General features: G+C 44.6%; 1 protein-coding gene across 1 annotated transcript; it reads right to left on the bottom strand.

Annotated features, from left to right (window-relative positions):
* Positions 1–11,902: 11,902 nt before the first annotated feature.
* Positions 11,903–25,738, bottom strand: RETN (resistin). The gene is made up of 4 exons (XM_078657437.1): positions 25,673–25,738; positions 18,074–18,156; positions 14,165–14,230; positions 11,903–12,149 (listed from the first exon to the last, which is right to left on the bottom strand). The coding sequence occupies exons 2-4, from the start codon at positions 18,135–18,137 to the stop codon at positions 12,022–12,024; spliced, it is 258 nt and encodes an 85-aa protein (XP_078513563.1). The 5' UTR covers positions 18,138–18,156; positions 25,673–25,738; the 3' UTR covers positions 11,903–12,021.
* Positions 25,739–26,690: the final 952 nt, after the last annotated feature.

A 26,690-nucleotide genomic window follows, 5' to 3' on the forward strand; every position in this document is an offset into this window, starting at 1 on the left:
ACTTTCGTATTTCACTATACTAATTCACCACTAATCCTTTATGGGTTTCCGGAGTAGCATGCTACTCTCCAAAAAAAGCACTTCAACACCCCATCAGGGGTAACAAGCTCTATATAAATACAAACCTTTTTTCCCTCTTCTATCCTTCTGTTATCCTCTGAATCCAAATAATTGACTTACCTATCCACCACTTAAATTAATTTCATATTTCACTATACTAATTCAACACTAATCCTTTATGGGTTCCAGAGTAACGTGCTACTCGCCGAAAAAGTGCTGGTCGCCTCGTTACGGGTAGTAAGCACTATATAAATGCAATTACAATACAATGCAATACAATACACACACATACTGCAGGCAGGCACATACCAATCACCCACCCACACAGACACTCGCAAATCCATAGAGGTACTCAGACAACCAATCATTGACCCATACAGAAACTCACATAACCACTCACACTCCATTCAGCCACTTAGGCACCAACTGACAGACTAATGCAGACATTCACACAACCAGTCACTCACCCATACATTCACTGAGACACCTAATCACTCACTTATGCAATCAGTCACACACCCACTGAATCATCCAAACAGGCACTCATACACCCACTGATTCACCAATACACATTGGTATAGATATTTAACACACATAAACTTTTTAAAAACACTCACAGTCACTGGGTGATGTCTTCAGTTATGCCACTTATTGCTGCCCTATGTGTAATGGATGAACCTCCACTTCCGGCGCCAATTTAATCACACATTTCCATCTGCTTGCCCCCTCTCAACCGCAGCCCCCTGATGATCCCAGCTGAGCTGCCAATCAACTCTAATATTCTGTTTCACTGCCCATGACTAACCCCTCTGATCATCTCACAACTCCCAGTGGCATCATTTTCATTAATGCATTCCCTCAGCTATCCTCAAATTAGTCTAATATTTGAAGGAAAAGGTTGCATCCCTTTGATCATCTCAGCAACATTATCCTGCACACACTAATGTGGCAGTAGAAGATGGAGATGCAGACTACCACATAAGTTAATGGGATAAAATCACCTCAGGCTTGATAATAACAAGTATTACCAAAGTCAATACATCTGGCTTTGGAAACTCAGCAATGATTTTATTTATTTATTTGCAATCATCTCTGATAGGCTGTAACAAGGTGGTAATATTCTATGGTATGGCTGGGAGGCTTTGCCATGTAATATTGACACAATACCCAAAAGTGGACTTTGGATTCACACCAGTAATCCTTCTCTCAGGCCTGGTAGAGTGGCAAAGACAGGCTTACTTAGGAGAACATGTGTAAAGCATTTTACAGTGCCAGCAGTGATGATAAGTAATTGACACGACTCAAAAGAAATCTGACACCAAATTTTTAAAATAGAGCTTATTTTTAAATAAATGTATACACCAAAACAAAGTTAATTGTAATACGAGGTGAATAACCGAAGTTATCAATTTTAAATGTGTTCAAGAAATCAATACTTTTCAGAGCTGTCAAACGTAACCATTGCCGTCAATGGGTGGGTTCAATAGAACCCACTTAGAGTTAAGGTCTTGAGAGTCTACGGACTAAGCTATGAAAGTCAGAACAATTTTACCTTGCCTAGGGAGTCCGGGTGCAGAGGTGACTTGGCTGCTGAACTGGCGCCGCTGGAGCTGTCAAAAACAATGCTTGACAAAACGATACTTGCAGGTTGAGTTCAGAGGAGCCCCTTGGTGGTGAAGCTTGGAGGGATCTCTGGACCAAGAATCACCAGGCAGAGCAGCTCTTCCTAGCTCTGGAGCAGCCGTGGCCCGTGCAGGTAAGAGCAGTGGGGCCCTGTGGGGGATATTTCGACAGACGATGACAAGGGAAAATAAATTATTTATTTTTAAAATCCCCTCATCATCGTCCATCGAAATACCCCCAGATGGCCCCACCGCTCTTACCTGGATGGGCTGCAGCTGCTTGGGAGTCTCAAGTGCAGAGGTGTGCCTGGCTATCCATGGTGCTGAATGGGACTAGCGGTGGCGACTACACAAGGTGTGCCACCGAAGCCTTCTTTGGGATGCAAGAACTCGACAACTGCACCACAGAAGTGGAGGGGGACGATGAAGAAGGTTTCCTTCATTTGGGGCATAGAGTGAAGCAGTTAGTAGTCAGCTTGACCAACAAGAAGCCTTGGACCCGGGAAAGGTCACGGCGGGAAAATCTTCTTTCAGAGGTCCTGGGAACGCTGTAGAGGCCTGAGACTTGGTGAGATTCAGGACTATGCTTCCAGGAAGGCACATGGCTGGTTACTTTTGGCCTGGTCTATGAAGGAGCCCGGTGGTCGGTCCTTCTTTGGAATGTGGAAGTGCAGTTTGTACCTGCTAACAGCAGGGGATTAGTACCTCCAGCCCTAGGAGTCCCAATGAAGACTTTGCCTTGCAGAGGGGTTCACCTTCCTTTTGGAACTGTACTCTGGTCCAGGACAAGTCATAGTCCGTTGGGTGCAGGGGGCTGCCACAGGTGCAGTACTTCAATCCTCTTCTTCTTGGAGTCCTGCCTTGCGCTTCTGTTTGTCCTCTTCTTCTTCAGAGCACATCCGGAGTTCTGGTGTCAGGGATGCCCCTAAAATCCTGGATTTAGGGGGTGTTTAGGGGAGTGAGGGCTAGTAGCCAAAAGGCTACCAGTCCTGCGGCTGATACATCCCGGAGGTGATAACATCTGGTGGGTGTATGCTGCCAAACTACCCAGAACCCACTATTTTTGGAGTTTCCATGGTGTCACGAGTCATCTTCGGCTGTACCGACCCACTAGCCTACCCTAGAGGTGTGGCTAGATTCTTGGGGGTGTAAGTCTCCTAAATGCCTAATTTCCTGCTTGCCCAAACCACCCCTGCCTGGAGGTAGGGGGGGCTTTGTCTCCACTGGGAGGCAAGTCATTCATATATCAGAGGCGGTGAAGCCTTTGAGGCTGACTGCCCTGATGGGTCATTCACTAACCATCCTGGGAGGGCGGAGGTGTGACCTCTTTCCTGCCCAGGCCTTCTGTCTCATGTCCTCTGGGAGTGATAGCACTCACCATCTTGAGGTCAGACTTCCGTCTAGGTGCCAAACTGCTTAGAAAGCCTGCCAAGGCACAAGGGAACTCTGTATCTTTGTGGGTACCCTCTGAGGGTGCCACCTGGGTGTATGCCAGCTCATCCTTGACACAAAAATCGTGCGGGGGGAGAAATAGCACAGTGTTTGATACCAAACATGACCAAATTCGGTGGTACCATTATTGGGCTGGCTATCTCAGTTTTGTCCGGTAGCTAGTCCATGTTAACCTATGGACGGATGCTAAGGCCCTGGTACCCCCTTCATGTAATTTCCATTGAAATCAATGGAAACTCCATGACGAGTTACCCTTGTCTTTAGCATCCAAGGGGTTAAGGTAAACTTGAATGGCAAGGTTGTGGTAGAGGTATACATGTTTGTACATATATGCTTTCACCATTAAGGTAATGCACTTTGCCTTCTGGGTTTTATGAGGCTGACCTTAGGGGTGATTTACATACCTTAAGGCAGTATGGGGACTCTGTCCCACATGACAGAGTCAAGTGTTACATTTCGCAAGGCACAGAGTCACATGTCACACAACAGAGAACCTGCTTGTGCAGGCTGTGGTAGCAGCCCTGTAGACTTTACTTTTACTCTGGTCACGCAGAGTGGCACCAATAATAGCTTAGCTCTGGTTATCCCTTTAACACCCTTGCACTGGGTACCACTGGCACCATATACCAGGGACTTACAAGGTAGTTAAATCATCTTGCCAAATGGGTCTACCAAAGAACATTACTGTTTGAGGGAGAGACCACTGGCACTGGGCCTAGTTAGCCGGTCCCAGTGCACTTTCAGTTCTAAAACCACAGCATTCAGAGCAAAAAGTGTGGTGGGTGTAACCATCCAAAAAGGGCACTTTCATACATAGGCATTAAAAATTACGAAAGTAGGGTTTGCCCTCCAGCCCTCGTACTGAAGTGAACTACTTTCAGGTTGGTGTGCACATGTTCATGCAAACTGCAGTCACTGGCTGACCAGTGGCTGAAGTGGGCTGTCCCATTGTCCAATGCTGTATGATGTGGTGGGCAGAAGTAAAATGTGATTGATATCTGAACAGACCAATAGATGAAGAGAGAGGACTGAAAACCTCTGCCTATATGCATATATGTATGTACTGTTATTATGTTTCTTTTGGGAAACATGAGAGTGGCAACACAACTGCAGCTACTTTAAGACCAGACCTCTGAGGTTTGAACTGTATTGTAACTCACACCATAACTTCATGGATACCATACAGCCAGATCAGGGTTTTGCTTTTTAAAAAAAAAATGTTTTAATTACTCATCACTTTCAAGTGTGCGTCTTCGGTGGATGGAAACTCAATGACTTCTCCCACAATCTGCTGCTTTTTTAAATGAAATCCTGGGACTGGCATGATTGTGCCACTAGGGACATGAAGCAAGTGGTACAATTGCCTACCAAAAAAGTTGTGTGCTTAATATCATTATTAGATTTTTAGCAATTTTGATAAAAAGGACGATCCATTATTACACTTTTTTCCATTTCTCTCACCAAGACTTTATTATAGCCTTAAAGACCACTGTAGCAGGCTATACCGGCCATTAAAGGCCCAAGGCTGTGGACCTTTAAAGGCCAGTATAGCCCAGTAATGGGGGGCTATAAGGCTATTAGAACATTCCTCCCCATCAGGGCAGAATGTTCTAATTAGTCAAACAAAAGCTTCACAGAGCTGGAGGGGTTTGAAATGCCCTTGGGCTCCTTTAGGCATTTGTTCTCAGTTGTTGCTGTGAAAGACAAACATTGGAATGTTGGAGCTCCGAGATTTTACCAGCCATTAGAAGCCTGGAGCTACTCCGTTGACTTCAATGGAGCACTAAACATTCCAATGTTCTAATCATGAGTTAATAAATGCTTGCTACGTTTATATCAGTCCTTATTTGCTTTTAAGATTATTATCTTTTCATTTTATTGTCTTGTGCCTTCTGCTTATTGGTTTCTGTGACCTCTGCAGTATAGCCTTGTGACAGGCTGTGCTTCCTAAACCTGAGTCAAAAGTGCTCTAAGGAGGATTTAGGAGTCTGTCCCTTTTTGCAAATACCTGGAACAAGCTTTGGGTGTTATGAGAACTCAGCTAAAGCCCGACAAGCATTAAAATGTTCTCCCCTAGTATTACACCACTAAATATTCTTCACACAAATATACATGCATAGATACCTATCATAAGGCATTCTTCTAGTTAGCCTTTCAATGAGAACGCTGCTTTTCACATAGAAGTTTTCATTAAAAAAGGGATAAATCACATGGGGCCAGATGTACGACCATTAAGTTTAGCGAGTCGTAATTTGCCCAAAATTGCGACTCGCAATTTGCGACTCACTAAACTTAATGTACAACAGTGTCTCAGACACTGTTTGCGATTCCCAATGGGGTCGCAAATTGCATGCCTCATGAATATTAATGATGCTGTCCCAATTTGCGACCCAATTGGGATTGGCTAGCACTCCCAGGGATGGTGACCTGTTTGGTCAGCAGACCAATGCATTTTTTTTTCTAATGCAGCCGCATTTAAAAAACAAAAATTAAACTTTTCAAGTTTCATTTTTAAGGGCAGGCAGTGGTCCCTGCAACCACTGCCTGCTCTTAAAAAATATTTACGCACACACTCACAACCCTTCCCTCTTGCAAGTGGTTTACCACCTACTTGAAGTAGGTGGTAAACTGCGAGTGTTTTGCGACCACAAATGCAGTCACAAAACAACTGTACAGTACATGACATGGTGTCTCGCTATTAGGAAGGGAGGCAAAATAGCATTTGTACATGCCTGCAACCTTTTTTGCAGTCGCAAACGGGCCGATCTTCCATTCGTGGCCGCAAAAAAGGGCTGTACATCTGGCCCATAATGTGCTAGTTGGCTCTTGTAATGGAGCTAAAGATGTTTGTTTTCAGACGGATGGTGATTCAAGACTGATGGCATTCATTCATTTGGAATTACTTGAGTAGGCAGAGTGCCCTGTGGGAAAAAGTTTGGATTTGGAAGATGTGTAAGTGGTAAATGAAGATGCAGGGTAGCAAGGAGTATAGGTAAAATAGGATATGTTTATTCTCAAGGTAGTAGTCACAGGGTACAGGGAAAGTAGGTATGAAGGAAGAACCACCGGGAGCAGCATCCTTGCTGCTCAACCTTCGCACTCCAACTGACATTCACTCAACCAGGCCCACATCAGCATTCTAATTACATCACAGTCACTCTGGCTGAGCAGCAGGGGTCAAAACACTAAGAGGCGAATGCATGGCCTAGAAATGAAGATACCACAGTATAAATGTACGATGGATATGCTGTATGAGGCAGACTTTTGGATCAGGGTCACAGTTCTATAAAGATCTTGCAATGGTGCCCGAGGTTTCTCTTAAATATATATATAAAAGGGATTAGGAGAAAGAACTAGATGCCAGGTGTACGAATAACTTATTGCAAAATACTGGTCACAATTTGCATCCACTATTTTTAGAACAAGAAAAGAATTTTATAAAACAACTAGCTTACCCGTCGCGCGTTGCTGCGATCTCCGAAGAAAGGAAATTCAAGGAAACTCGTTATGATAATATTCAATTTACAATGTGTCATTTTTATTGAAACGTATTCATTTTAATATGGAAAACAATTTAAAGTGTAGTTTAAATTATATTTATTTATTCGAGTGCTTGTGGATACACGATTTTTTGTTTTTCCTTCTGGTGCGTACATCAGTATTCGAAAGATTATGAGGGCCCTGGGGGGCCGATATTTTAAAAAACTGTATGCCAGAAACCTTTGCGAGAGTGTAATCAACAACTTCCCAAAGTTTCCTGGCGATCGGATGAATGGTGTTTTTATTCTATATATTTATTCGAGTGCTTGTGGATACACAATTTTTTGTTTTTCCGTCTTGTGCGTACATCAGTATTCAAAAGATTATGAGGGCCCTGGGGGGCCGATATTTAAAAAAAGTTATGACAGAAACCTTTGCGGGAGTGTACTCAACAACTTCCCAAAGCTTCATGGCGATCGGATGAATGGTGTTTTAATTCTATTTATGTATTCGAGTGCTTGTGGATACACGATTTTTTGTTTTTCAGTCTGGTGCATACATCAGTATTCGAATGATTATGAGGGCCCTGGGGGCCGATATTTAAAAACAAATTATGCCAGAAACCTTTGCAGGAGTGTACTCAACAACTTCCCAAAGTTTCATCGCGATCCGATGAATGGTGTAGTAATGCATAAAGGACAAACAGACAGACAGACAGACATACTTTCGTTTTTATTTATATAGATCAATGTATTAAAAGGTTGGCACATAAAAGTCTGAATTATAGAAGGTCGCAAATTTGCAATCCCACCTATCACAAGAATATTAACTAGTTAGGAACAAATTGTGACCACGAGCAAAGGCCATCACAGGGATGTGGTCTGCTGAGGTCAGGAGACCACCATATCTCTGATCTCTTTGAAATAAAGCAATTTGTTTTATAAATACAGCCTAGAAAATGTATTGCATTAAAAAGGAAAAGTTTAAGGACTATGTTCTGCATTAAAAAAGAAAAGCCTTTTGTTTGTTTGTTAAAGAGTTGGTAGTGGTTCTCTGGACCTCTGCCTATTCCCAGTCAAACTTTTATTTCATTCACAAAGTGGAAGGGGTCTCATGGGGCCATTTTTTTCCTTTTGTGAATAGGTTAGCACCTCCTTTGAAGTCTCCATAACTTTTCAATGTTTATGACCAAATGTAATTCATAAAGCATGGCTACATGGCATACCTATTCCCTATTTGGAAGGGACACCTACAATACCACCTTTCGAAATACCAAATTGGTATTGTGGTACTTTAAATTCTGAACCCGCTTCATAAAAGTCGTCGTATCATGACGATTTTGGTAACATTAGACCGAAAATGGCAAGTGTAAGATATACGAGCATTTTCGTCATATTCAGGTGGCGAGATCACCATGAAATCCGGGATTCCGTTCTGAACTCCCGGGTTCCATTTTGTGCACAGCAGCCATTTTGTGGTTGCCCTCACATAGGCTGATGACTAAGGCCAAGCGAGTCTTAAGGACACGTACACCTTCAGCTGACTTCTCTGTGACCTGGGCAAGCTGACTCCACTGCCCGAAGCCAAACCTGTTCGACCAGTTCCTTTCCCAGTAGCTGATCAAGATTAAGCATCAAAGCACAGGAGATCATAAACCTTTATTGCCACAACTATGTCTTATCTTACTCACACCTGTCTCTGCTCCTTTCTTTATGGCCTGTTTACGATGGGGATGTTCCCGTTTTTATTATGGGTTTGTGCAGCTTGTGTAAGAAGGAATGTTGGGTTTTGCATGCTTACAAAAGCTAGGACTGCCCCTTACATTTTGTACTGAGTCATGTAACGCTAAAAAACATATAAAAGGCCTCTGTCCTCTGTGTTCCTCAGACTACCTCATTCAGTTGAGGTATTCCACGCTCCGCCCCCCTCCACTATCCATTTATGTCAGATGTCCCAACACGCAGCGTCCACGCGCTGCGGCCGCGCCGAAGGTGCGCCAAAGGTAAGCCCGTCTACGCCCGTCCGCGCCTGGACCGCGCCCAGCGCCTGTCCCCCTGGTCCCCGCCTCACCCAACCCACTAGAGTCACTTATGATACCGCAACTCTCCTCGCCCTCAACCCCGGACGCACACCTCATTGCTACGTTGCCATCCCTGGACGTTCCCACGGCCCTTTCGCCTGCCTGTCCTGCACGTTCAACTGCTCCAGAACACTCACCAAATCCACTCCCTCCATACAAAGCACCGACTCTGACCGCCTGAAATGCATACTGCTTAACACCCGCTCAGTCCACAGACACGCAACTGAACTCTGGGACCTACTCGACACTGCGTCACCGGACATCGCCTTCCTCACAGAAACATGAATGAACACATCTTCAGCACCCGACATCGCCATAGCCATACCGGACTCTTACAAGATTATCCGTAAAGACCACACCATTCAGACAGGAGGAGGCATCGCCATCATTCATAGGAACACCATCAAAATCACAACTAGCTCCGACGACAATCTCACTACCGCCGAACATCTCCACTTTCAGATCCACACCGACCCTAGGACCACACTGAGAGGCACCCTCATTTACAGGCCTCCAGGCACCCGCACTCAATTCAGCGATGACATCACAGAATTCATCACCCCACATGCCCTCAACTCCGAGAACTACATTCTGTTAGGTGACCTCAATTACCACCTTGAAAACAAACACGACAGCAACTCCACCACCCTTCTGGACAACCTGAACAACCTCAGACTCAAACAACTTGTTGACACCCCCACCCATATAGCCGGACACACGCTCGACCCTATCTTCACCTCCAGCAAGCACATCTCCTTCGACCGCACCACAACTCTACACTGGACGGACCACAGCTGTCTACACTTCAGCTACAAAACCACCCTAACCCACAACCGCCCACAACCTATTCCTCAGAGAAACTGGAACAAAATCACCTGCGACCAACTCCTTGCTTCACTCAACCAAAACCCTCCCACCCTCTCTTTGGACCCTAACCAAGCGGCCACCAATCTCAAGCAATGGATCACCCACAGTGCTGACGAATTAGCACCCCTGAAGAAGCACAAGATCAAATCAGCCAGCAAAAAGGCTCCCTGGTTCAATGATGACCTAAAAAAATCCAAGAAGCTATGCCGCACCCTGGAGAAAACATGGAGAAAAAACCCAACCAATGACAACATGGCCACCCTCAAGGCAGCCACCCGCAAACACCACCAACTGATTCGTTCAGCCAAGAAATCAGCATTCAAGGATCGTCTCGACAACAACTCTCACAATAGTAAGGAACTTTTCAACATCGTCAGAGAATTCACCAACCCCACCGCAGCATCCAACGACATCACTCCCTCCCAAGTCCTCTGCGATGCGTTATCCTCCTTCTTCTACAACAAAATTGCCGACATCCACAACAGCTTCGAGAATACTCCCAGCGACCAACACTCCCCGCCCCCCTCAGATCCTACTCCACCAACTAACATCCTTAGCGCCTGGAACCCAATCACCACTGAAGACACCATCCGCCTAATGAACTCAATCCACTCTGGCTCGCCAACCAACCCCTGCCCCCACCACATCTTCAACAAAGCCGACTCCATCATCGCACCCCATCTCCGTGATGTCATCAACTGCTCGTTCAACTCTGCCACCTTCCCAGAAAGCTGGAAACATGCCGAACTCAGCGCCCTTCTGAAGAAACCCACAGCAGACCCCTCTGAACTTAAAAACTACCGACCCATATCCCTCCTCCCATTCCCGGCCAAAGTCATTGAGAAAGCCGTCAACCGACAGCTCGCCTCCTTCCTTGAATCCAGCAACTCCCTCGACCCCTCTCAGTCCGGATTTAGAGCCAAACACAGCACCGAAACCGCCCTCATTGCAGCAACAGACGACATCCGAAATCTACTGGACAACGGAGAAACAGTGGCCCTCATTCTACTCGACCTCTCAGCCGCTTTCGACACAGTCTGCCACAGCACCCTTATACAACGCCTCAGCAACATCGGCATTCAAGGCAAAGCCTTGGACTGGATCACCTCGTTCCTAGCTGGGAGAACTCAGAGAGTCCGACTTCCCCCATTCAACTCAGAGGCCACTGAAGTCATCTGTGGAGTCCCACAAGGATCCTCACTCAGTCCCACCCTCTTCAACGTCTACATGAGCCCACTCGCATCCATAGCGCGTCAACATAACCTTAACATCATCTCTTACGCTGACGACACCCAGCTGAGGTTAGGGTGGGCCTTAGCGTGCCCATACCACCGGGGTTTAGTCCACTACAGGTCCTAACGAATGCCAGGTAATTCAAAACCAACATTGGCAGAAACATGTTGACCCACTTATAACTTTATTGGAAACAGCCAAACAATTTATTTGGTTTATTTTCCACCACATTTGCTTTTAATATGTCCTATTGATCAAGTAATAAATCATGTTTTGATACAATTAAGACATTTTTAATCTCACTACCAACTTTAATCTCACTACTAACACTATCACACAGCACTCACGTCTTCACATTACCCGCTCCGCAGTAAATCTGGCGTTGAAGCACACTGGGGTGGCATTCGGCCACTCCCAGTGGGGCCCGATGATGAAGCATGTCACCAACCAGATTGGTGAGTGAGGGCTTTCTATACAAACCAAATTGGCGTTGTATTTCTTTTTGCTCTGGTAGTGTTACCTGCAAACCGTTTACACTCTTTTCTTGTTCTGTATGATATACTTGGGGACTAAGAGTGTTTTGGCTTTATCCCTACTTCTCTTTTTGTTGAACTGACCTCAGGTCAGTCAAAGAGGGAAGGCAGCAGTCCCAACCCTCCCAGGTCCTCAGAGGCTTCCCTCTCGGAGAGCTGCAGAGAAGGTACATTTTATGTTTTTTTTATCTTTGTTGCGAGCGTGTATGTATGAATGTATGTGTATTTGTGCATAGGTGTGGGTGAGTGTGTGTGTGGGCCAATGCCCCCTCCCTGGTAAAATTACCGGCCGCCACTGACACACACTACCTTCCAAAAGCTCTTGGCACCACCTGGTGAATTCAAGCTTCATGACAGAGCCCTGTCTCTGAGCGCATGAGTGGCTGCCTGTCACGGCTCATGGTGAGTGGTGCTGCGAACGGGAGACTGAGTGTCACTGGATAAAGTGTATCAATGTTACTTAAAAGATCAGATCATTATATTTTCACATGATCGAACCAATGACACTGATTGAATTACTTGTAACGAAGAGTCTGAAACACCAGTATCTCTTGCCATGACAATTGACCCAGTGCCCTTCACAAGTAAATGAAAAATCAGGCTGTTGAATTGTTTTTATTTGTTAAACCTGGCCAGTCATATGATGGGGGTGAAAGAGTGTGATCACCCTACACTGGGACAGACCACTAATGGTTTAGATGACTTTGCAGCAGTGAGCATTTGTCCAGTCAATCCTAGCGCACTGGCAGTGACAGGTAGTATGGTACCGGATGTCCCAGGAGCCACAGGCCATCCCACAGGAACAGGCAAATGGAGTGTAACCTGGAATAAGAAAGAGGAATACTATTAGACAAGGCAGTTTGAATGTGCTTCATATATCCAGGGGGTGTGCAAATTGACTCAGAGGCTAGAATGCAAGGGACATGCAGCTGGATGGCCTAGGTGAAGGTTCCTGTTTTTTTTATTTTCACCACAGGGGTGCATGGACTTTGAGAACTGACCTATAGGGCAGGCTGGGCTTTGGGCCGGAACTAATACATCAAAACCATGGCCACAGGCTTGAATCCATATGAGTAAGCCTTTTATCTTCCTAATGCTGAAAAAATAAGTACCAATGACTTGGATAACAATAAACATCTGCAAAAATTTGGCAAGAAGTGATCCCCAGGGGATAACATGTATTTCATAAATAGACATTGCTATGTTTTATGTTATGGAACTGGAAGTAGCAAACACCCACAGAATGTCACCTCTAGAGCTAAATGGACTTGGGATTGGCACTTTTATTCAGAGATTGTCTCCTCTTGGGCTAGCTGAATCCAAGACATTGTTACAGTTTTACTGAGCCTTTCACTGCAAGTGGTAGATGGATTCAGAAGAATGGCTATAGGAATACCAGGACTTTCACCTCTGGAGCTGGATGGAGTCAGTGGTCTGGTACAAGAATATAATGTCTCCCACCATTAGGAAAGCGCACCATTGTGAATAGCGCATGGATATAGAGTCGTTCACCTATGTGATTTCATGTGTAGGGATCTACCATATATATTTAAAACATATACCATGTTATACACTGTTCATCCATTTGGTCCTCACATCCACTGTGAAGATAGACTACCAAAGGGAGTAGCAGGGGGTAGGTGGGGGTTGGGGACAACTTGAACAACCAGTCACCGAAGACCAGGAGATTTTTGGCAAGTTGAGAACCAGATCTCCGAATTTCCACCCTGGCCAGGGATGCATAAGGACTGAATGGGGGTGTCTGAGTGCTGTCTGTTGATCTTGGAGTGGCAGCTGGCTGTGTCTGCAGGGGAGATCTGGGATCCAGCTGAGACTCTCTGGGCAGCTGCAAGCGTCTTTTTAGAGGCTCTTGGAGGTATTTGAGGGAACAGAGATTTGCTAAAGACTGACTTAGGGAGTGTCATGGCTATTGGGGTGACGGAAGACAGCCTTAGGGTTCTTAGGGGCATAATGAGGGTATCGAGGGCTAGACCAACAATCTCTGAGGGGTTATTGGGGTGCTTAAGAGGTACAAGCTAAAGATAGAAGCAACCGTAGGACCTGTGAGCATGCTTATTTATATATTTATTAATGTTAAGGTATTTATAAAGCGCATCCTGATCCCAAAAGGGATATCCTGGCGCTAAACCTCATACTTGCCTAGTTCCAACCAAGACATTAGAGCGGAAACAACCAAGTCTTCAACATTCTCCAAAAAACTAACAAATCGGGAGCTTGTGCTAGATCCTGCTGATAGCCTCATATACTAACCTGCTTAGCTAGCTTCTTCTCCTAGCCCCTTCTGGTTGCCTCCTCTGCTTATCTGCTTTCTCTGCTATACTCCTCTGCTCACCACCCAAACAAGCCTCTTCTATTAGCCCCCTCCGCTACTTACTTTTTTTCTGGAACCCTCCCCTGCTAGCCTTATCTCCATATAAGCATTACTGTCCATGACTAGAGACTACCATTTTCTAAAAGAAGACCAGCAATGAGGCTACCAAATAACTCCATGTCAACAGGCGCACAATGTATAAGCTTTGTATTTTAATTTAGCAACCCTGCTTTCCGAGGTTTGCATTCCTGGTTCGCGTTGTCTTGTAAACCAATTGTACTAACACACCCGAATAAGTGTTTTGAAAAGAGTAAGCCCAGGGATGGGCCACGGTGTCCCAGACAGCATGGATTTGACATTAAGTTTTCTGGTAACCATAAAGTAGAAGCCTAAATAGGGTGCCAACGCGATAGCCCTTTAGCGTGTAATGTGGAACAGGAAGGACTCAATTTGTACTACCCTTGTTGCCACACACCCACTGCTGATACAAAGTCTGACTTCTCACCTTGAGGACAGGTTGCCAGAGCCCCACGGGCAGTCACCTCTGTGCAGAAAACTTTGCGACCTGGAACTGAAATTCAAAACATGAAAGACATTTGCATCACTTATGAGCACCTTCAGCACTGCACACTGTGGGGGTTTTGTAGGGTAATGGATGCGTGAGAGTGTCCCATGTGGAGGAGGAAGGCGGAGCCATGCAAGAAGAGCGGGGCATATTAGCAAGAACCTCGTTAAAAATATCGCCGTTTTAGCGGCAGGAAACTGCTGTTAAACGGCGCTAATGGGCTTGCTAATATGCGTTATAGAATTCCAATAGAAGCCCAGGTTAGATGTGCAGGACATCTAACCTGGGCTTCTATTGGAATTCTATAACGCATATTAGCAAGCCCATTATAGCCGTTTTAGCGGCAGTTTCCTGCCGCTAAAACGGCGATAATTTTAACGAGGTTCTTGCTAATATGCCCCAGCGTGCATATAATGGTGGCGCAATTGTATTCTCCTTGTGTGTGTTGGGTGTGCCCGTTTGAGAGGGATAGTGCAGGGGGATCGTGGGAGAGAGTAAGTGAACCTAGTCTGGTAATTATTTATTTCACACATTTTCTGTAGCCTAATTAGCTTTTAGCAGTGCCTCATGATCCTTTTTTTAAATTTGATGGCAAGCAGCGAGAATGGAATTGTTTTTAGATCAGTCCTTGCGATTATGCAATCATTCATTGCTTATGTGTTCCATGAAGAAGTATAGGTAAGTTCTTTATCTGACCTTGTTATGGATTCCTACTGTTTTTTTGTTAATTCTGTAATGCTATATTATTCAAAATATATATTGAGTACAGTGGGATAACCATATTCCTCTTGCTGATTCTCATGTTCTGAGGTAAACAAAAAAAGTGATGGGTGGAATGCTTGAATTAATTTCAGCCACTGGTAAATACTATCTGAATCCCTTGTTTGTATTTGCCCACCAGGCTACCACTGACAGGAACCAGCCACATGCAGATCTGCCTTGGGCCTGCTCAGGTGGGATGCACCAAGTGTGACAGATATGCACAGACATGGGTCCTATAGTAACTGTGCCATCTGATGCAAACTGCACTCTACTGAAGACCCAAATAGGCTGAAACCACTCTGGGGGTGCTTGTGTTCTCTTCTGCTGGGGGGCTTTCTTAGCAGGTTGTAATGGGCTGTTTAATGAGGGCAATGTTAGTACTGATTTGCATAAGCTGGGTTTCTTTGTAGAGTGGAACGGTGGGTGAAAAGTGATGGATTAGAATGCGGTCCGTGTGATTTCGAGTGGGTGTAATTGATTCATGCAATCCATCCAGCACCTTGTTGTCATAGATGACTGTTGACATTCACTCCTTGTCATCTTAGAAGTGAGGTGGCAAACTGCCAAGCTTCATAGGTTTCTTAGCAGAATAGGCTTCTTTTCATTTCAGCTCCTACTCCGGCCACATCTGGATGTCAATGGACCCATAACACTTGTTCCCTTTGTGAAGTAGGGCATTGTAGACTCAGCGTGAGTCATGCACTTCACGAGCTGAGAGCAGATATGTCTGGGAGGGTGAAATTCTTCTTTGATCCTCTGTCATCACAAGTGTGCTAACCTTGGGTTGTTTTATTGTAGTTCAATTGCCTATGCGGTAGCTAGGAGTCAGGTTTCACTCATCTACACCACAGGAGAGTGCATGAGGGTTATTACAAGGCACAGAGGTTTGTTTCCATATTGCTTTGTGTAGCCACATTGGAACTGGCAGTAGATGCAGGGCTTTAAGTGGGATGCAAAAAGGGGGTTCTCTAAAGGGGGCATGTTCTTTGTAAATACAGACGTTGTTTAAACATGAAAACTAAATTGTTGTGATCCTCTGGTGTGCCACCCGACTGGTATTTTGATGCAGGGTTAAGTAAAATATGTGAAATGTAATCTGAAACTAATTAGCGGACATGGATTACCTTAATGTGTTTATGCATTAATTGTTCAGAAATCGATCAGTGTTATAGGGCCCCATAGGGATCTTTTCATTGTCCGTTTTTATTTACTAATAGTTCTGAGACCCGAAGGGACCAGGCCCACTTAAAGGCCTATGTAGGTCGGTGCTTGGTGGCAGGGGCAGTGACCAAAGGCATGGCGTAACCGTTTCGGTCACAAAACATTCACACATACTACTGAGAGGCGAAATTAGGAAATGACGCCCTAAATATGCCTTTCTAATGCTGAATTGCAAGCCCTATTTGTGATTCAGTGATAGGTTACCGAATCGCACATAGGGCTTCGTACATGTAAAAAAGCATTTATTCATTTGCTAACATGCCGATTCTATGATTCGGACCATTTGCGACTGAAAATTTGCTCTGTACATCTCGCCCCAGAGTGCCGTCGATTCATGCAGTGGGATGTCGCTGCAACTAGAAACTGTGGTCTGGTGCCTTACGAATCACTGCTGAAGATATGGGCATTTTTCCACTTTCCTCCACTTACCAAACAAGAACATTTGTTGCTATAGGTGTGTGACAGAGATACATCTGAAAATGAGTCTGTTAAACAAACTCTGGGCCATATTATCAAGAAAGGGCGATACATTATCGCCGCTTTTATCGGCAGGAAACAGCAGCTAAAGCGGCGATAATGGGCTTGATAATATGCCCTTGTGAAATCTCATAGAAGCCCAGGTTCTGGTGTTAACCTGGGCTTCTATGGGAATTCACAAGGGCATATTATCAAGCCCATTATGTTTGTTCCCTCAATTTTTCACCTGAAAGAATAGAGACAAGTGGACAATGATCTGTACGTATCTGGAAATATCTTCCCCAAATATATTAATTGAATTTCCTTACGGGAATTAACACGAGCCTCCTCGAGCTAATTCATCTAAGTTCTTTATTAGAATGTTGATTAAGACTCGTATTCCTGACTTCAGTTGTTCTGGCTGTGCTCTCCTGCTGGTTGCTGCGCGGCACCTGTGCTAAATAAACCTTCAATGTATTCTATTACATTCTGTTCGAGTACTTATTCACTACATTAATGTATGTCAGTGTCAGCATTAGATGCACTGCTGCCACCTTTTGATTCTGAGACCCAATCCAGACAACTTGCTTGTTTGAGATTGCCTTCAAGAACCGAAATTCTCCGCAAATATTCGAATTCGGTTTTTTAACAATTTCAATAATTTTTGTTACACTTTATCTATTAATTTCTTAACCTTTTCATTAACATGGATTGCATCTATCACACTCTGAATTTTGGTACCTGTATTGCTGTTTTTGGTCAGACACGGACTGCACACATTTCTCTTGGATATGCCTTGAGTCTGCTACCAAAGGTGAGCGAGGATACCTCATAGAAATCAGTTTACCTAATAAGAATCCAGATTATTCCTAATTTTTGTAGGAATCTGCCGGTGGAAAGGGGCTTCAGCATGGAAACCAACACCCACCCTTCCTCTTCCCTTGTGCCATCCGAAGCACATGGCAGCATGTATGGCTGAAGTATGTCTCAGATAACACGGAGAAGGAACAAGGGGAAAGAAAACGCCAGTTACATTTAGTTAAGTTTTAAAAGTGCGTGTTTAGTAAAAAAAAATCAAAAAGCATGTTGGTGCACTCAGTTTACCAGTATCCCTGATTGAAGGGGATTTCTAAATGGCCATAATGACGGGAAAAATGGTCGTCCTTGACGTGGGTTATGTAAATGGGGAGGTGGGTGATTGAACTTGGGAACCAGAGTTGGTTGGCCACGAAGGGTGAGTTGTGTTAAGGATGGCGAAATGCTTAGTTGAAGTACCTTGCTCCACGTATTGGTGATATCTGCTCCAGCTGATCTTTATTGTATGCGGGTACCGGGTGCAGGAGATCACTCACTCTTACCCACTCTGACTCAATCTTTTAAACTGGTGCGTTAAGGATGACATTTCCTCACCATAGAGAGCAGCGAGGAAGCCAGGCAGAAGAAGGACAACTCCCAGGAAGATGGATGACTTCATGGTTTAAGCACTCTACTCTCTGCAAGAAAAGAACGTACATTGTACGTTGGTGTTAATCTTGGGACTGAGTGTGCTTTAGGTGTAAAACAAACAAGTGTCGGCAAAGCCACTGGTTCTAGCCCATGCAAAGCGATTGCCTTTGGCACTGTGTCTTAATCATGTTGTACACCAGTGTGGCTGCTGTTAAGCATGGCTAAAAGTTTTATTGCATGGTGTGAGGTGGGGTAGATTCAGAATAGTTTTGAGAGGGTTAGAATAGGGTAGATTGGAGTGGCATAGAGTGGAGTAGATAGGGGTAGAGTGGAGTGGGGTAGATTGGTGTACAGTGGGGGGTAATGGATAGATTGTAGTGTGGTAGAGTGGGGTAGATTAGAGTGGGGGTAGATTGTAGTTGAGCAGCGTGGGGTAGACTAGAGTGGAGCTGAGTGGGATAGATTGGAGTGCAGTGTTGTAGATTGAAGTGGAGTGGGGTGGAGTGGGGTAGATTGGGGTCAAGCCGAGTTGGTTAGATTGGAGTGGGGAAGTCTAAGGCACATTGGAGTGGGATGGGGTGTATTGGAGGGGGGAGAGTGGGCTGTGGTAGATTGGAGTGCTGTAGATTGGAGTGGAGTGGGATATATGGGATGGGGAAGATAGGGGTGGAGTAGATCGAGGTTGATTGGGGTAGAGTAGAGATGGGTATTTTAGGGTATATTGTAGTGCAGTGGGGTAGATTGAGGAAGAGTGGAATGGGGTGGATTGGAGTGGAGTAAAGTGGAATAGATTGGAGTGGAGTGGCATAAATTGGAGTGGAGTGGGGTACATTGAAGTGGGGTACATTAGGTGGATTAGGGTAGGGTAGATTTGAATGGAGTGTGGTAGACTCTGGTGAATTGGATTGGGCTAGTTTGGAGTGGGGTAGTTTGGGGTGGGGTAGATTGGGGTGGGGCAGATTGGAGTTTGGTAGCTTGGAGGGGAGTGCTGTAGATTGGAGTGGGGTCGAGCAGGGTACATTGGAGTGGATAGGGTGGATTGGAGGTGGGAGAGTGAGGTGCAGTAGATTGGAGTGTGATAGATTGGAGTGGAGTGAGATAGGTGGGATGGGGAAGATAGGAGTGGAGTAGATTGAGGTTGATTAAAAAGTACCCACAAGATTTTGGAGACCCACCCTAGTTTTTGCCAGTAAAAGGGTATCATCTGAACAAAAAGAGCCAGGACTTTTTGTCTTGTGAGAGTAGGGGAGTCGTTGGTGCACTTAGCCAGGTACTAGGCACAGTTATTGATATAAAGGAGGAAAAAGTAGGAGCCAAAGCACAGCCCTGTCGCACATCTTTGTCAATGGGAATTGTCTGGGTTAACTCTCCTTTTGTGCCACATTGAACAATGGCAAAACTTTCCTCATGGCGGCGCATGATGACGTTTAACAAGTTACAGGGAACCCCCAACCAGGATAGGACTTCCCATTGATTCTTCCTAGGCACCAGGTCAAAGGTAGCATGGACATCAATAAATGCTACAAAATGTTCTCATCCTCAACATCTACAGTCTTCCACTTGACAAAAAGGAAGACCTGGTTAATCGAACTGGTCTTGGATCTAAATCCTGTCTGTAGGTAGATAGGATGTAGTTTTCATTGATCTAATCCAAAAGCCTCTCTAGGACTTGTTTGCAAAAAACCTTTTGGAGAGTATCCAAAAGGCTAATTGGGCGATAATGTCATCATCTAGTGTATAGATGTGCTTTGATTGCATTCAAATATTTCTTTCCAACACATTTCAGAATTGCAAAAAAAATGCGTAATTTCTAATTTCCTAATTCTGATGTATTCTAAAATATAATACAGACAAACAATAGTTCAATAGGAAAAAGCAACACGAGGCATAGGAGAACTGAATATATCAAAAGATCCCCTACCACTATATGGAAAAGAAGAACAATCTCGTAGAGTCAATCCACAGTTATGAGGTTAGGGTAGCAGACAAGATTTCAAAATCAGAAGATTAAGACACATACACATAATTGCATTTCTAAAAGTTTTGTTACATCACTTATAAGTCAGTCACACACTCCTACACCACACCAAGGGGTCCATTAGGATGACAGGCGGACTTAATCCGCCCGCCATCCTATCGGGACTAGGGACCGCCCGCCATAAAAGCGGGGGTCCCGTGTGTGGCATTAGGATGCAGCCGCCACAGTGGCGGCCGCATCCTGAATTCCTAACAATGTGGCGGGCGGTGCACTCTGCACCGCCCGCCACAATGCCATGAATGCATGCACGCATTTGCATACACAATGCGGCAGGCACAGCGCGGTGCCTATCGCATTGCATATGCAAACGCAGGGGGCCCCCAAAGTGAAGACCACATGCCTTTCCGTGGCGGCATTGCTGCCATGGAAAGGCATCACTTACACCCCATCATAATATGGCTGGCATGTCTGTTAGACACCGCCACCATATACTTCCTTTTCCGCCCTGGCCGCAAGGTGACCAGGGCGGAAAAGCGGCGGACGGTCTTTCCGTCCGCCGCGGTCCCCCCGCCATACTAATATGGCGGGGGGGGGGAATTCTGGACACGATGTCAGGCGGATTGCCTCCGCCAGGCCGGCGGTGGCTACCACCAGCCTGGCGGAGGCAATCCGCCCGACATCGTAATGGGCCCCATAGTATTGGTTTTCTTAATCAGTGCTCCCACGTAGTCGTAGGTCGTAGCACGCCCCGTCCCGCAGCGGGGCGGGAAGACCCCGATGATGAATCATGCCACCAGGGGTCCTTTTGGTGTGTGAGGGGTATTTAAACAAAGCTGTGTGTTTTTCACCATTGTAGAAGACACACGTAGTCTGGAGGAACACTTCTATACTTTCCCATAAGGGTGGATCCCTTTGTTTTTTGATGATATTCTAAAATAGCAGTTCACTTTTGTAGTGTGCTAGAAAAAAATACATCTAACAGGCTGTGCTATTTATTTATTTATTTTATTTATTTATAGTATTTATAAAGCGCTCTGTAACCCTACGGGCATCCTGGCGCTACATGAATATATTTGGAACGCTGAGTGTCCTGAGTAAAGGGTGGTCCTTTATTTTCTGGGCAGGTAAATTTTGGGGAAGAGCCATGTTTTTACTTTTTTTCTGAAGGTCATCAGTTCTTCTGTTTTCCTGATGTCAATAGGCAGTCTATTCCACAGACGGGCTGCCGCTATACTGAAGGCTCTGCCGCCATAAGTGGCTTTCCTAATCCTGGGTATACAAATGAGATTAGTAGAAGAGGAACGAAGAGTCCGAGTGGGAACTCGGCAGGATGGATTGTTACATAAATCCACTCAATTTGAAGTCAGCAAGATAAAAGTAAACACCAAGCTCCCTCGGAATAAAGAACCAGACATTTGACCTCTGTCTTTGTATGCATAGCAAATGTGACAAGATAAGAAAAAAAGTTAAAGGCTGTTTACAGAAAACGAGTACTCGGAAGGCTAGAGTATCAAGGAATGTTCACGCTAAGGACGAACTCGAGCTGGACAACCTAAAACAAAAAAAGCCAGCAAATAGAAAGCAAGCAAATGTGAGTTACAAACCACAAAGACAATAGTAAGCAATGGGCGAAATGCATTCCCAGGGAAGCTTTCGGAAATCCCACAAGAAGTCGTAAGCATACCACACAGCAGTGCCGTCTGGTAGGCTTCAACCTAAAAACTACTCATCTCTAACTAGTCTGAGGGTGTTGTGAGTGCTACACACTGCTTTCAGACTTCAGAGTGCTATCAAAGGCATAGGGAGGTCATGGCTGAGCTATAACGTATAAGGATCTAGGAAGAGAGCCACATAAAAAGTTGATTAGAGGTGGAATGGTTTAGTAGCTGAACGTATGTGCTGATCAATGTGGGAAGTAGTGCTTCTACTGGAGGGAAATGGTGTAGTGCTGGAAGCCCAGCAGTGGAATGACGGGTACATGTTTAAAGGCCCTAGCACTGGTAAAACTGGGTACAAGTTTAGGGGCACTAGTACTGGAAGGACATGGTGCAGATCTGGAGAACTAGTTCTGGAACAGGACAGGTGCAGGTTCTGGACATTTTAATGCGGGATGCCACATAGGCCTGTGGATCTTAGCACAATAATGGGAAAGTACAGGCATAGGGGGTGCTCGTTCTGAAATAGGAGAGGTGCAGATCTATTCACTGTGAGTACCCTCGCTATTGCAACAGCAGCCAGTTCAGAGGGCTGTGATCTGTTGTGTCTTCACACTGCTTCAGTACCGGGTGAGCAGCAAGTGTTTGAGGTTAGGATAGAGTGATGGCAGTGACCGGGAGTCTTAAGGCTTTTTGGAGCTCCGGCCAACATATTTTGTGGTCCTTCTCCAAAAAATAATTTAGGATTTATTACCCATGTTAGCCTATTTCAGCCCTCATGATATTAGGCATTTTTAACTTATACGCCCAAATTTCAGAAGTGGAGGCAAACAAAAAGTGGTGAACAGCTGTAGTTTCCGAGTCCGCGAGCCAAACGTTACAGAAAGCAAGGTTGAGCAAGAATTGATGAAGCCCTTTCTTTTGTGCTGGGATCTAGAATTGTATTGTCTTGCAACATATATTTTAGGTCAAATTCAATATCAATTCAATTCAATTTCAATACAAGTTTATTTAGACCAATGGTCCTCAAACGATTTAAAAACTACATTAAAAACCTCAATGTCTATTCTGCCTGTTCCTCCCATTGTGCAAACGACTCAATGAGGGTGACTTAGTCGATGCTTAGCGGACGAGTGATAATATAACAATAAGATATGCACATACAATACAAGTGCCATTCACCTTTACAATGGTAAAAGTAAAAGTATTGCTCTGAGGATTTTCACCATTCAGTTGTGTGAAATCCGATAATATTCTCCTTAATTATCCTTGTCTTCAGAAATAAATAGAGGGAGGTGAGGTGTTAATGGAAAAGAGGTGAAATAGACAAAAGTGAGGAGGAGAAAGATAATTGAGGTTGATACAGAGGCAGAGGGGTGATTAAGAGCAACAATGGTGAACTAGAGAGAGGTACGAGGAGTAGAGATATTGAAAAAAAGGTAGAATAAATGGCGAGGTAGAGAGGCTCAGTTGACAAATAGAAGGAGGCACAAAGAATGAGACAGAGAGAGGAGGTAATTATGATGGATAAAGAAAAAGAAAGCATTAGAGAAAGAGGTGTAAGAAAGGAGGAAGGTGGACAGAGAGGTGAGGAAATGGAACTGAGGTAGAGGAGGTAGAGGAGGAGAGGGATAAGTGGAGAGGTCGAGGAGTTAGGCAGCAAATGAACGGTGAGGTAAACGGAGAAGGTTTTGAGAAAGAGACAAAATGGGGTTAAGATCAACCAGTGATAACATTACCGAATAACTGTTCTCCATCATAGGAGCATCTAGCATCTACAACATTACTGATTATCCCGGTGTATGGTGCCCTGAGAGGCAAACTGAGTTTTGATGGACGAAACCAGGCCCCACAAGCACCCTGACATGCACATGATAGTTCTTGAAGGGTAGTAACTTTACCATTGCCATAGCAAGGTGTCCCTCTTAAAAAACATCTAAAGTTGTATGAAACATAAAAAGTGTCAGCGGACAGACAGACTGCAAAAAACCCTATGACTCGATTAAGAGTGCCGCATAATTTTGCAGCTTCTGGCTATTACCCGGTCATAACTGAAGATGGGAGGAGTTTGTAGCAGATGGTAATTAATGAGCTCGATTAAGTCTGAGCCCCCGGAGTTTTCCGCATGTATCTATAGTCAGGTCAAATAAGCTGATAAGTATGGGGGGGGGGGGGTGTTCTTTTAATACAGGAATAAGCGGATTGTTGAGCGAAAAACCTCAAAATATGCAGTGTGCCCAATTTTGTAACCCTCAACTCGTAATTGGAGTAATGTATCTCTCCCTTGAGGGATAAATAGTGTATAACTCTCTGAGACACTAGTAATGAAGGCCTGAACAGGGGCGTAACGGAGGCCCCCGCAGTATGTGGGGTCCCTTTACATGTCAGAGGGGGTCTCCACAGCTCCGGCAGACCAGCTCCAAACAAGAACTGAAATGAAACAAGAACGCAACATTAAAAAGTTGCGTAGAGAGAGAGAGGCCTGAATTCTTGCTCCTCGCGAGCTGCGTTGCTGAAATCAGATCGGCTCGAGCCCTATCAAGCGTGGAAGCGCCAAGATGCAGGAATACGGAATCAAGTGTGAGACTGGGTAAAGCCAGGGAGAGAGAATCGCAGATTTTCATTAATACTTCGTTTTCATGGAGTGCTTCTTTCTCCGGCCATTTCTAACGGATACATATCGTTCCCTTTTGTTATCAAATTTAAAGCCATTCAATTTACTAACCATGGAAAGATGGGAGGTTCATTCGGCCCTACTAAGAAACCTGTGACCCGCAGGTTTCAGAAATTTTAGAAGCTAGCATTTTCTAACTTGTGGCTCTTTTTGAGTTTCCCAGTATAAGTTTGCTATTTCATTACCGTTAACAGTGGTGGGTGGTAATTACATGGTGCAATACCACTAAATTATTCTGAGTTTCCAATTTGGAGCGAGGTGTAATGTGGTATAATGTGTAAGGTGGACGAGGGGTAGGTGACGGGCTGCTGACCGCGCATGGAATTAAACCGCAATAATCTCGCAGTCCCATGCCCTGACCTAGGGCAGGGCCGACCTAAGGCATGTGCAAGCTGTGCACCTGCACAGGGCCACGTTAAACAATAGGGAGGGTGTTTTAAGGGACATTTTTATTGACCTGGCATTGCTACGATCCCTACATATAATGAAACAACTATTAGTGGCAATGGGTCAGGGATGACTAAAAACTATCTAACAAACAGTGTATTCATATCGGGATACAATCCAGGAATCCAAGGTATTCGTGGTGAATAATTGTGTTCCCATCAGATACCCATCCTGTACCGCCCTACATCATTTGGGATCCTTCACCCGAAGGAAGTGGAAGCATGTCCACTTTGGATTAGGTAGATTGTAGCCTAATCTTCTTGGAGGATACAGGGATGTGATAAAGGAAAAGTGGTATCAAGGGGGTAAATTGACTAGCAGTGCGAAGAAATTATTGTACGTGCTGTGTGCAAAAAATAAGTGAATGAATTAATATTGGGTTGCAGGAATGGAAGAAAACTTTTAATAGAATCCTACCCACACCCAAAGTTAAAAACAGTGCAAAGTAGTATAACAAATAACTACTTAGATGTAATCGAGGTCGACATGTTTCTACAGTATAATAGGGTCAAGGGATCCCTTTCTGCTTCTTCAGGACCTTAACAAAAAATGCTACTGCTGGTTTGCAAAATGTAAAATCATATCACCTGAAAACGCCCATGGAGATAATCCAGATGGTCATGGAATCATGTGAGACAAACAAACACATAAAGAAATACACAGTTAATGACGATAGCTTATGAGGAAAAACGAATGTCTCGTGAGAAAATTATAATGCCAAATAGTATTGGTCAGTGGTTGCTTAATAATCAACTTAGTCATTCAAATCAATATGATGATATGAAAAGGATAACACTGTATCCACTCACCCACGATATGGGGAATAAACTCTCCACCTCACCCGGCTACAGCTCAGGTAGAAATGGAGCACCGCTCTATTGAAAAAAAAAATTAGGGAAGAGAAGAAACAATATAGAAAGAGGGAGAGCTAAAGAGCTTTTAGTTAGACATGCCCTGTCATAGAAGGGACATTCGTTTCTATAAGAAGAGCCAAGATATTCTGCAACATTCATAAGCGCCTACCCTGCGCTGCTTAAAAATGAGGAAGTCACATTTGTCGGCTATTTTGTTATGTGAAATGCCAACATAAAATGTTTTAGCGTTGCATTCACCTTCGTTATACTGATATTCTGCAGCACATGCTCTGAGCGGGTTGGCCGTGAGAAAGATTATATAAAACTAAATACGAATCCCAGACCGTTTATAAATTTTAAAGATTTTAAAGACCAATCGAAGTCATGCCTGGTTCAGAAAGAGTTTTAGATATCGCATCTGTACAGGCGAGATGCTGCCGCTATATCGAAGCAATTTAGCAAAGCATTTAATAACCGCCAATTGTGCGCTATGAGCACACTTGACTTGAGCCGTGAAGTTTGTCCCGTCTCCTCTTAATGCGCTTACCTGTCCGTCGGTACTCCGGACATCCGTCTAGGCTGTCATGTGGGAGGTACCTAGACGGACAGGAAGCGGATATTTAAACTTTATTGGCGAGCTGCAGTATGGGTCATATGACCGCAAGTTCGTCACGCTGTAATTACGCAGGGCTGCGGGGGATTGTAGTCTATCTGTATAATAGATCCCACAACAACTAGAAAGGAAGAAACACTGCGGTAGTTAGTCGCCAATGAGTCCATGTTGTTTTAACAGTATTATTTATGGAAAAAACTAGCACATATAATTATTCCAATCATGCAAAGAAATTTCATTAATGCCTCAGGCTTAACGGCGGGCTGTTGTCTGGATCGTATAGTTATACGTATTTCACGCTGCAGTTACGCAGGGCTGCTGGGAAAGATAGTTTCTCTGTGTGTTTAATACCGCAATAAC

The sequence above is a fragment of the Lissotriton helveticus genome, chromosome 1_1 (genome assembly GCF_964261635.1).
Source record: "Lissotriton helveticus chromosome 1_1, aLisHel1.1, whole genome shotgun sequence".
Taxonomy (NCBI): domain Eukaryota; kingdom Metazoa; phylum Chordata; class Amphibia; order Caudata; family Salamandridae; genus Lissotriton; species Lissotriton helveticus.

Bases quoted from the DNA above. Each gene is read 5' to 3' on its own strand.
- RETN (XM_078657437.1), bottom strand. From the start codon at position 18,137: ATGAAGTCATCCATCTTCCTGGGAGTTGTCCTTCTTCTGCCTGGCTTC. The intron at 14,231-18,073 runs GTGAGGAAATGT...TTTGAATTTCAG, and splicing joins CTTCCTCGCTGCTCTCTATG to TTCCAGGTCGCAAAGTTTTC. The intron at 12,150-14,164 runs GTGAGAAGTCAG...TTCTTATTCCAG, and splicing joins TCTGGCAACCTGTCCTCAAG to GTTACACTCCATTTGCCTGT.